Source organism: Ammospiza caudacuta, chromosome 20, assembly GCF_027887145.1.
Source record: "Ammospiza caudacuta isolate bAmmCau1 chromosome 20, bAmmCau1.pri, whole genome shotgun sequence".
NCBI classification, from domain to species: domain Eukaryota; kingdom Metazoa; phylum Chordata; class Aves; order Passeriformes; family Passerellidae; genus Ammospiza; species Ammospiza caudacuta.
Genome location: NC_080612.1, coordinates 6,952,186 through 6,964,185, shown reverse-complemented (window position 1 = coordinate 6,964,185; position 12,000 = coordinate 6,952,186). Strand labels below are relative to the sequence as shown.

The window sequence follows — 12,000 nt, the reverse complement described above, 5'->3', positions numbered from 1 at the left end:
TTCTCAGTGATGAGGCAAATGAAGCAACAGGGGTGTCTCTTCCCAAGTAACAGCACAAGAGGAAATGACCTCAAGTTGTGTCAGGGAGATTTAGATAGAAATTTCTCCTGATACTGATTTTCAAAAAGGTTGTCAAGCTCTGGAACAGCTTGCTCAGGGCATAAACAACCCTAGGGGGAGTTAAAAGCCATGTAGATGTGGCATTTGGGGACATGGTTTAGGGGTGGCCTTGGCAGACTGGATTTTGGAGGGTTTTTCCCAATAAACAACTCCATGATTAAGGAAGGATCTCACTCACCAGGTTGATCGTCGGTGTCCAAAACTGCAACAGAAGAAGAGAGAGATTTGGTGAGAGAAGTGTTACCAGGCAGGGGCTGAAAACCCCGAGGGAGTTGCTAAACCAAAAGTGCTTTTTGCTGATCACCATGGGAGGCTCAGGCTGGGCTCTGATCAGGACAGGTTCAACAACTGACAAGAACCTTCTCTGATACTGAGCTTACAGAACTGCTAAAGCTTTCCAGAGATAAGGGATCCAAAGTGATGTCTCAATTTTTAAGACAGCCTTGGAATGTGTGCAGAGTTTGGTTTTCCAGTGCTGCAGCAGCCCCTTTTGCCAGCTCCTCTGCTGTTACACAATCACCAAGGGATCGAACACAGATACAGAGTGAAAGAAAAGGATACCTTGCATCAAAAGCACAAGGTAATCAAAGAATGTTACTCCAAAACTGCAGTCTTAAATCCTGGATCGTCCATAGAAGACAAAGCCTAGAGAGACATGTTTAAGAAAACAACACTACTTTGGACAGCACTGAGAAACAAAGTATTAAAGTTTCTCTTCTAAGTAATTTAAAAATATGTGTCTTTTTTAAGAAATCCCCTCCAAGTGCAAACTGGCATCTGGACAATCAAGTCAGATACGTTCTCTACACCCCTGTGTCCCCTCACAGCCACCTGTGCAGGCCCAGGAACACTGTTGATAAGAGAGTGAAACCCCAGCTGCCCACAGTGTGCAGCCCTGGGAGCCACTGCTCTGAGCACATGCCCTGCATCTCCCAGCTGCTCTTTGGTGGCAGTTTCCTGCCTGGGCAGGGCATTTCCTGCTGGCTCTGCCAGGTACCACGAGCCAAGAGATAAGAGCTCAGCATATCCAGTCATGTACAGCCACATGTACAGCTGTTGTGAGGGTGAGGCAGTGCCCAGTGGGATCTGCTGGGGACATGCACAACACCAAGGGTGAAGGATGCACAACACCAAGTGTGAAGGATGCACAACACCAAGTGTGAAGGATGCACAGCCCTTGTGCTGCTGCTGCTGCAGGGCTTCCAGAGCTCTGTGCAAGGAGAGAGAGGAGTGGTGAGCAGAGCTCAGCTCTTTTCACTCTGTACAAAACACTCCCCCCTTCCTCCTCACTCTGCTGCACCAGAAATGTCAGCTAAGCTCTATTTCCCTCCACAGCTGTCCATGAAAAGGCAAAGCCTGGACAACAGGCCCATGTTTGCTGTCTCTCACCTAGATGCTGAAGGTCCTTCTCTCTGTAGAGGCGAGTGACCCTCTCCAGCAGCTCCCATTTCTCACAGCAGCCTTTGTAGTTGACGAAGTTGCGGGCGAGGATTTCCTTCAGCTGCCGCACCGAGAGCGCGTTGATGTCCCCGACGCTGCTCAGGTCAGACAGGGAGGCCTTCCTGCCCAGCACCAGGTTATCCTCGGAGTCACTGGACTGGGGGAGCACACAGGGGATCAGTCATGCCCTCAGCACCCTGAACTGTGATTAAAATCAACTTACAGCATGTGCGCTAACAGGGATTCGGGTTTGGGTGTGCAGAGAAGTGACTACTCTGAATTCATCTACCAGGAACACAAATCTTGAGATAGAAGTTAATAATTCCTGCCATGGTGTCCAAGTGACACCAGTTCTTTCTGTGTGTGGAGGACAAGATGATGTCACAGAAGGGGTTGGTCATTCTCAGTGTTCATGTCTGCTAGCAAATCCAGCCCAGGAAACCTGGTATTCCCTGCCATCAATCCCAGGACACACAAACCTGTATCTCATCCTCTGCTGCTGCTTCTTCTGCTGCATTCTCAGCTGGGCTCGGAGGCACGTGACCATTGGCCTGCAAGAGGAAACGAAGCTTTCACCAGCTGTGGGTTTCTGGAGGGAAATCAACTCCAGGACAGTGTCCCTGCAGCCCCTGAGCTCTGGAAGGACACAGGCAGGACAAGGCACAAGCCAGGCACACTCACAGAGGGTTTTCCCTGGCAGCAATCACACTAAGTAACTTTAAAGCCCCAGTACAGAACTCCAGGCTGGATCAGGAGGAGACCAAATTTATACACAAATTTGTAATTGTGTATGTGCAGTCCTTCCCTGAGGGTCACACTGTGCTCTGGTGGGATGTCAGAGCTCTCAGTGCAAAGTTCTGCAGAAGCCTCCTCTGACAGCTCAGATCTCACAGGAACCAGGCAAACACCTCCTCAGCTGGGGTCTGGAGTGGGCAGAGACAGTGAGGGAGCAGCAGTGACAGGGCTGCAGGAGAAAAGCTGGGCAGTTCTTTGAACTCTTGATCAAATGAGCAGTGTAATTTCAGCTGACTCACCCCCAGCAGCCACTGCTCCCTCTGCTTTCCTACTGACAAAGAGACTGTAATGTTACCGTCCCACTTATCCAAGTGGGGACTTGTTAATATTTACAGAGCCCAAGAATAACAGTCAGGATCAAAGAGCCTGAACTGCAGCACCATGTCATGCAAGTCAGGACAAGCAGCTGAAATGGATCATGGGGCAGTGAGGGAAGACAGCAGAGCTGGTAAAAACCTGGAATGGCAATATCCAGAAAAACAGGGAATGAAAATGCCTTTTAATGATTTATAAAATCATTCTCCCAGGAGAACTCTTCTTTTGAACTACATAAATCTGCTGAGGAAGCAGAAGGTACACACATTTTCACAGCTCTGGCCCACAGGAAACTGAATACACCCATTAACTTTGTAACAGGACAAGGAGCAGATGTCAAACACTGAGTAAACTTTCCTTTAGCAGAGAGCAGAAAAACAAACAAAGCAAGGTCAATAAAAAATAATTAAACTCAAATGCCCCTGCCGAGGTTCCTCAGAACTGCAGGTTCATCATAAACCAAGACTTGGCAACAGACTCAGGGCTTGTCTTCCATTGATCTGAGTGCAGGAGACACCAAAATCCTCACCCAGCCCCCATCAGCTCTGACCAGCTCCTGCTTTAGACTGTCCTTGTTATGTGGCACAGGAATTCAAGAACAGAATCACCAATTTACTTACACCTACAAACACGTGCCAGAAACCATCAAGTACCAAAGGAAGCAGTCACAGGAGCATCTTGTGGAAGTGTGGATCACAGCACCAGAAAAAACACATCCCAGAGCAGTGGTGATGTTCTGAGAGTGAATGCTCGAGATATTCAGCACTGCCCACCAAATTTAATTCCATAATGAACAGCACATCAAAGTCAGTGACAGCAAATCACAGCTTTACACAGCAAAACCACATGCAACATCCTAGTAGTTAATCCAAAAATGGAGATGAATGAGTTTGCAAAAGATGGTTCTGGCCAGAGATTGTACCTGTTGGTGTTCCTGAGCTTCTGAACTTGAGATGGGATCTGCAGACACTGAGGACTCATCGTGTGAGGTAGGAGAGGCCAGGCTGGCTGGGGGGTGACTCACAAAGTCTTGCTGTTCATGGGCACTGGTATTAAATGTGTTTGTTCTTATCTGATCTTCCTGGGTAATTGCAGGCTGCTGGCCAAGGATCAGGAATACCAGGTCCTCCTTTTCACGACAGAACTCTGTGGAAATCTCATGGAGGGCCAAATAATCTCTCAGATCCTTCACCTTCATCTTGATCAGCTCCTCCCGCTGAAAAGCCGTGGCTCGGAAGCGCTGGCACAGGTGGCAGAGCAGGGGCCCACCCTCGGCCTGGTTTGAGCAGGACGTGCAAAAATTCTTCTTGCAGTCCAAGCAGATGTGCTGGGAGAGACAGGGGAAGAGTCAGAGCCAGCCCTGCCCTGTGCCAGCAGCACACGGTGCCACAGGCAGCAAGAAGCAGCAGCTGCTCCTAAAGCACAACCAAAACCTCCAATCCATGAAAAAGTGCCCAGTGGTCACTCATGTTCAAAGCACAATCAAAACCTCCAATCCATGAAAAAGTGCCCCAGTGGTCACTCATGTTCCTGGAGGAGAAAAAAGATTGATCCCTGAGCAATCACTGAGTCTCAGAGAAGCCCCATTCCCACTCCATTTGCCCAGAATGAAATGTGATATCCTGACAAAATTCTGTCACAGGACAGGAATTTTCTGCACCTGCTCATGCAGTTTAAGGCAGAGGAAATTGAGATTGAGGCAGCAGACTTGTGAGTGAATTCCAGCTAGTTGTGCACATTGTGAATTCCAGCTAGTTGTGCACATTGCTCTCTGCATTAAGAAGCTCCAACATTGAAGGAACTACTTAAAAACATTTCTCTTTCATAAATACCTGCTACAAATGTTGTTCCTCCCTCCTTTTTCCCCTCCAATTTGCTGCAATCACTGAATTAATCTTGGTTGCACCATAAGAAGGACAGGGAACAGCAAAATCTCACAGACATAAAAAAAACTGACATTTGTTTATACAAAAATAGCTTATTTTGAAAACAATATGCACACTTTATACCATTTAGTGCTGGACAGAAAGTGTTGGAAGTTCAGAAATATTATGCCCCAGACAGTCAAAAACTTTACAGACTGAATTCTGTTGTTAAATGTTTATATTTAATACTGGTTCTGATCTTGTCACTCAGGGCTTGATTTTCAAAATTCCAAGCACTCACAGTCCATGCTGACTTCTGCAGAACTTGACTGCTCAACCCTTTGGAAAGGCAAATTCTACATTTTCCAATAGGAATAGCAGCAGAACAGCCACATTATGTTAAAAAGTCCTGAGGGAAGAGAGAAGTGTTTTCAGTGCTTTTAAAAATGCCAATTCACAGTGTCAGAGGAGCCAGGCACCTCTGTGGAATCCTGACATCCTGATCCTTCAGAGCTGTGCAAGGGAAAACACACAGGTGGAGCTGAAGTAATAAATACAAACTCAAGGACAAAAAACTGGTTTATGAACTGCTCTAGTGATTGAAGAACATCTTTTACTTCCCAGCTGAGAGAAAGCAGATGTTTTACAGGTGTAGATACACATCTTGCTCACAAAAGCTCCTTCTGATGCCCTTTTCAGGCTGAAACCCTCCCTGCTCCCCAGTTAACACTCCCAGGCCCCTCATTCAGAGCCTGCACTACACTCACAGTGACACTAACTGGAAAGAATCCCAATTTCCTGCTCAAGCATTTAAAGACTTTAACATTTCTACCACAGAGAGAAACTCTTGAAACCTTATCTCCAAACTGCTGTTTGGGGGCCTGCCAAGGAAAAGTAACTTTCACCAATCACAAAGCAAGGCAGGAAGTGCAATTTCCACAGAACATCCAGCTTGGAGGAGTTTTCCTTAACTTCATCACCATAAAAAAATTAATATGTAATTGACTTCTTGTGACCCTGTGATTGCAGGAGCAATCCTGTTCCTTGGGGAATTTTTAGGGCAGAGACAGGAACTGATGTCTGTGTGTGCCTAGAGCAGGAGAACATAACAAATTCACAAAGGCACAGAAGTGGAAAATAACCCTGTTGGTAACACTTCCCTGTGAATCCCCCATCTCTGACATGGCAGCAATCAGATGAAGTGAGATTTAAAAACCCCAACAACACAAAAACTGCACAAAACAACCCAAAACTCTGAAGCAGCCCCATTTTCTGTGGCAGGGGAAGCCTCCCCATGGCCTGCAGGCTCCAAAGGGAGCCCCTGGATTGCCAAGAACTTTCCACCAGCCAGAAAACCCCTTGAGCACTCCCACCTTGAGGTACCACACAGCAAACACAGCACAAGGGCTCTCCTATCAAACATGTTCTTGCAGTTAACAGTAATCCTACCTCAGTTATCAAAGGATGCATTTGAGAAGTGAAAATAAACCCAGGCATGTCTCTGCCTTAGCAGCTCAGCACTAGGATTTATCTTCAGAGAAAGGAAAAAACCTCCCCAGCCTGTATCTGAGCAGCAAGTGTTTAAACATGGATATTTTGGCTACATCTCAGCATCAAGCAGCTCTTACACTTCACAGAAAGGGCATTAATTCAGGGCACTGTGTTCTTCAGAAGGATTAGTTTCAAATGTTGTTGCACATTAAAACTTTCCTAAAAGGTCAGGCCACATCTGCCTGCTGCTCACTGACAGCATGGTCAGACAGCCCTGAAATGCTTTATGTGGGGGGTTTTTTGTTAGTTTGTTGGGTTTGGGGTTTTTTGAAGCAATCTAGACTATCCTCATGGCCACCAGTGCAGAAGGAATTCATTTTTATCCCCTGTATTTCAGAATAAACATGAACTGGTCACTGCAGTTCAAAGGTGCTGCTCTCCCAGGAGAGAATGCAGCTTTCCATGCTGTCCCTGCAGCACAGTGAGATTTCACACACTGCTCCCTGCATAGCAACTGTTGTTTTTTGATGTAAGGCAAGGTGACTTGGTTTTGAGGAAACGCTACAGCGATTCAAACTTTTTAGGGTTGTTTGGGTTAAGAATACACACAGGTACTAACGTGGTGCATGGTTTAAAGGTTTTTATTGTTTTGTTTTGTTGGGTTTTATACTAGGGAAGGTTTTTTTTTAAGTCAGGGGGTTTTACTTTATTGTAATTGGTTAATAAGGAGTTGAAAGTTACTAATGTTAGGGGGGACTACATTTTTGGGTGATTTTTTATTATTAGGCGTTAGGGGGAGAGGAATCTTGCTGCTTTCTGTGACATGGCGAGATTTTCTGAACGCCTGACCCTATCTACTACAAGCAACAGCACTGAGGAGTTCCCATGGCTCACAAACACACCAGGCTGTTCCAAGGGATGTTTTCATTCCCCCAGAGAGCTCAGGGGTGAGCCTGGCAGCCCCTCCTCAGCTGTTCCAGCACTCCCACCTGCAGCACAGGGCTCCAGTCAGCCCCAGAGATCCCTGCTCAGGAGCTGGGCAGCAGGAAGGTGGGAGGAGGTTGGGGAGCCCCTCTGGAACACAGAATATAAACTCTGATTTCCCTGACAGCCTGGAGCAGGAGCAGCTGGACATGAGCACAGGTACAGACCCCACAGGAAAAGGAGGAAGCTGCTGAGGGCAGGAATGTTTTCAACAGCTTTAGCAGATCCTCTACAATTTGTGCACCAGAGCATTCCCTCTCCTGAGTCAGAGAGCTCAGCTGGAGCCACTGATGGCTCTGAACCAGACACTGCTCTGAGGGCAGCTCACACAGAACAGGTATTTAGGAGATCCTGGGGCAAACAGGGCTGTGCTTGTGCTGCTGAGCTCACAGCTGCCTGAAGTGGTTTCATTTCACAGTTATCTCCAGCCACTATTGGCAACCATGCCCAACAGCAAGTGCTGGGTCCAGGTTACCTCTCCACAAGGACATGTGGCTGAATGAGGACAATGTCAAAGACAAAATTACAGAGTCACAGACAGGGAGGGCCCCACTGGAGCTGACCCAGCACCAGGAGCAGCCTCAGCTCACTCACACACCCCACAATTTATCACCAGACTTTGATTCCTGAAGTAACTGCACTCCTCAGTGCAAAAATGCATCAACACCCTGCTGCTCTGGGAGCAGAAAGCAGCAGCTCTGCCAAGCCCCACCATTCCTCAGATGTGTGTCCTCATGCAGAAATAAAAAGTGCAAGGAAAACCAATTTATGAACTTTCTCAAATAATCTAAAAGGGCTGTGGCCAGAATTCACCATTATTTTTAAATTCTCACATCCTTAAGTTCAGTGACTATAGATCAGACACTTCTTAAGCCACAGAGTGTGGACACAGAACAATTTTCCTCACTGGAACATTTTCAAGCAGCATTAAAGGACCCACCATGACCAAATAATGCCCCAGGCAGGGTCTGCTGTCAAATTAAGTCTTGTGGTACCAATTATTTTGGCATTTATACACCCACAAATCAAGTTTACAAGTAAGATAAAATTGATCTGGGTTTGGTCTGGGGCTAGTTTTGCTCAGCAGTTCTACACACACCCTCAAAAACTTCACTGGCTTTTAGTTTGAGCAACAATTGTTTAGAAAACAGGCAGGAAGACCTTCCTTTATTGAAAGCACAAACATTATAAAACTTCTTGCCCCAATATTTATTTTTAAAGGACATTAGTGCTTTTAAATAAGAAATTTAGTAACTTATGCTCAAGTTAATGCTTCTTTAAGTGATTATCAACAGTTTGGCTTTCTCATTGAGGAAATCTGCTGAAGGATTTCCAGTCACATTTGTCACTCGAGGACATGAAATAAAACAACGTGGACACTGGATTGCCCAAGGTAAAAAAGAGGGAAAGTTTCATTCTGACTCCAACATTTATAGATTTCCAGAAGTGACAATGGATTGGAGCATGACAGTGCCACCTCTCCAATGACACTGGACAAACCAACAGCCCAATAAATTCCTCCTCCTACATAAAAGAATGCAAAACATTGAGTTATTTACATAAACTGTGTGAGAAAGTTCATTACAAGAATGTAAACATCAGAAGGCTTAGAAAAACTTAAACACATTAATTGTGACAGAATGACTGAAGACCCAGAGCCAAGGTGAGCTGTCTCCTGCCACATGGGATGTGCAGAGGATTTGTGTACCAAATGTGTGTCTGTGGGTGAATGAAGGCAGGCTGAGCACTCACCTTGCTGGAGGAGCTGTCAAAGTGCACCCCACAGGCTTTGCAGCTGTGCTCAGAGGCCGTGGGAGAGGGGAAGGAGCTGTAGCCAGGGTTGGAGTAGGCCTGGGCCCGCGCTGCCGGCGCCGGCTGCATCTCCTCAGGGGAGCCATCCACACAGAACCAGTTACAGCAGCTTGCCCACATAGTACCTGCCAGGAAAACACTGTCAGGGGCTGGGACACAGCCTGGCACCTGAGGGGACAGCAAAGCAGCAAGTGCAGGTCAGTGCCCAGCCCTGGTTCATTTTTAACAGAGTGTTTTGTCAGTGTTGATCCTTCCTCTGCCGAGCGCACACAAAGCCCACACGTTCGGTCCAGCATGATGCAGCCTTGGTGAAAAGGGACAAATAAAGATCAAAAGAATTTTATTACTGGAACTTCATAGAGTTAAGAGACTACAAAGAAGATAAGATAAATTTTATGTTCCACTTGGCTATATCAGATTCTGAGTTTGCTCTAACAGGCTGTTTCTATTTCACATAAGGTGCAATACTTACCAAGATGTAATAATGCATCAGGAAAAGAACACAAAAATTCAAATTATATAGCACAGAACAGTTAAATAAAATCAGCAGCAGGATGGCCATTCCTCAGCTTTATCCTAAAACCCTCTACAGATTTACAGCTACAAACCCAAAAAGATAAAATAAAAGCAAGGACAAACAAGCCACTGATTTCACACACTGCAGTTCTAGGCTGAATTTACAGCATTACAAGGCTGAACCACCACACAGCAGCTCAATGCCAGTAATGCAAGAAAATCAAATACTGGCTTTGGTAACTTGCTTGGGAAAACAACTGCAGCTGAAACACAAAATCATTTGTTTATTTTTTTCAAGTCAAATTTTATATGTAAAATATACACACACACACACACACACACACACACTTACCAAAAATCCTAACACAGTCCCGTGCAAAATGCTCAGTTCCAAAGTCTTCTCAGACCACCTCTGCTGCAATATTCCAGAAATACACTGCTATAAACTTGCTTTTGGGAGTTTACAAAGAAATCTGAATTCATCTGGGCATTCAGCTTCTGGAGCACACACCATGTGTCATCACTTAGGGCTAAACTGAATACAAATTGCCTCCTCTGCATTTCTGCTCTCACATGGGAGTTCCTGAACTGTTTCTTTTATGTCTTAAAAATCAGCTCCCTCACTGATAGTGCTCAGCAACTGCTTGATTTTATAAACTTCTGGAAATAAAACATCTCTCAGCTGCACAGCAAATTCATTGCTTGTTACTCAGTAAGTATTGTCACTGTGAAACTCCAGATTCCCAGGGGAATGGGGCTGGGAAGGGAATCCTAAAGGTTATTGGGTATAATAATTCTTTTTTTAAGCTGTGCTGAAACTTTGGGGCTGATGTACTTGAATTGGGGAAGCTTTTGCACTCTGGTGCTGTTCCAGTATGTGTTGCTTTAGTGGCATCTTTGATCCTTTCAGAACCTGGCTGAATTTGGCTGCTCAGAGTCCGTGCTGTCCTGCAGAGATGCTTTTCAAAGCCCACAGTGTGAGCTGAGCCAGGAGCCCTCCCTGCAGGCTCAGCACATTGCAGAGTTTAAATCCAAACCTACACATTCACACCATGGATTCGTGGTGGGGCTGATTGTTCATTGCTGCACTGGAAATGACACCAGGTCTCAATAAATAGTGTGGATTGCTCTTAGGCTGGCAAGGAGATCCCAATAAATACACAGAGGAAAGCACTGCACCAACAGAAATAATCTATCATTCATCTCTATTAGCTTTGCCCTGCAATCAAACACACACTTCAGATGGCACAGATAAAATAAACAATTTTTTTTTTTTCTCTCTGCATGTTAATTTCCAGCTCTGTCCCACTCAGTTAACAGAGCCTTTCTTTTGCAAAAATACAGAATTTCTACTTGAAATCAAGTTCTTTGGGAGGTTTAATTTGTTCTGAGGAATCACAAATCTAAACAACATGAAAGCTGCACAGTCCAACAAGCATTCACAGCCTCCAGAGCAGTGGAAAACTGCATCCAGAGTTCAGCTCCCTTCCTGTTTCAAGGACCCCTGCAAGCTGAAGGCCACCCACGATAAGAGAATACACAAATGCTACTGCCTGCCCCCAAAAACTTTGTTTTCCTAGAAAAAGACAGCCTACTAATTCACTCTGGAACATTGCAACATGTCAAACATTGAGAAGAAAAACACAAGGCAGTGCACAAACTGGGATAAAACAAGACAGAGCTCAGCATTCAGCTGGGGTTGTAGCTCTGTGATTGCCAGGAATAAAAAGGCCAACAAAAAGCTCAGATGTTGTTTTAGAAGAACCTTAATCCTGCTCAACTGCAAAAGCATAAAGGGAAATGCTCATGAACAAACAACTGAACAACCAGGGCTGTCCTCTGATCCACAACATTTTTCCAAAGGTATAAAAAGGAGCACAGATGTAAAACACCTCTGCAGCAGCAAGAAATACAGGTAAGATTCAGCAGCTGATTTTCCATTGTTCTGGACAGGATCAGCTTTAGAGCCAAGGAAATGAGCTCTGCCACTGACAGAGAACTCCAAATTACAAGCAGAATGCCTCAGTGGAATTTCAGGCTGATAATTTCCTTAATAACTCTTACAATGTTTGTTACAGAAAAAATTATTCCCTTACTTATTCTCTTACCCATCTGGAGGTACGTGGTCAGCACAGCTCAGGAACTGCTCATTTCCTGGATGGATGGATGGATGGATGGATGGATGGATGGATGGATGGATGGATGGATGGATGGATGGTACAGATGTGGCAGTCTGAAGGTCAGAATCATAGAGTCCTGCCCTGTCTAAATCCTGTCAATTCCCTGCAAAGGAGCTGCTGTTCTGCACCCAAGGAGCTCCACAGCTACACCAAAGTGACAAATTAATGCCCAGATAAAAGAACACCCAGTGGAAAGAGCTACTTGTGTGTTGTGCTTCAGGGTTAGGAAAATACTTCCAGTAACTTGGCTAATAACAGTGTGACAGCTTGGAAAACTTAATGACAGCATGGATTTCAGGAACATCTTGAATAAAAGATGTGGACTTACTGGCACAGCTGACATTATAGGCACTACTGATAGCAGCATTATCCTTGGACAAGGTGCCTGCACTGCCTCATGGAGCCACAGAAACAACTGCCTGAGCTGGGTTTGGCAAACTGGAAGCTCCATGGCAGGGGCCCAACAGTGACTGCTGGCAGCC

General features: G+C 45.5%; 1 protein-coding gene across 3 annotated transcripts in view; it reads right to left on the bottom strand.

Moving 5' to 3' along the window:
* RFFL (ring finger and FYVE like domain containing E3 ubiquitin protein ligase) overlaps positions 1 to 12,000 on the bottom strand; it is a 31,264-nt gene that overhangs the window by 3,190 nt on the left and 16,074 nt on the right. For 2 of the 3 annotated variants that reach the window (XM_058817629.1, XM_058817630.1), the window contains exons 3-7: positions 8,763 to 8,947; positions 3,593 to 3,997; positions 2,040 to 2,111; positions 1,510 to 1,717; positions 299 to 322 (exon numbers count right to left, since the gene is read on the bottom strand). In XM_058817629.1, the coding sequence (XP_058673612.1) occupies positions 299 to 322; positions 1,510 to 1,717; positions 2,040 to 2,111; positions 3,593 to 3,997; positions 8,763 to 8,942 (889 nt within the window). In that variant the 5' untranslated portion in view covers positions 8,943 to 8,947. Of the gene's footprint in view, positions 1 to 298; positions 323 to 1,509; positions 1,718 to 2,039; positions 2,112 to 3,592; positions 3,998 to 8,762; positions 8,948 to 9,690; positions 9,868 to 12,000 lie in introns of those variants that run through there. The other variant, XM_058817631.1, reaches the window with a different exon arrangement.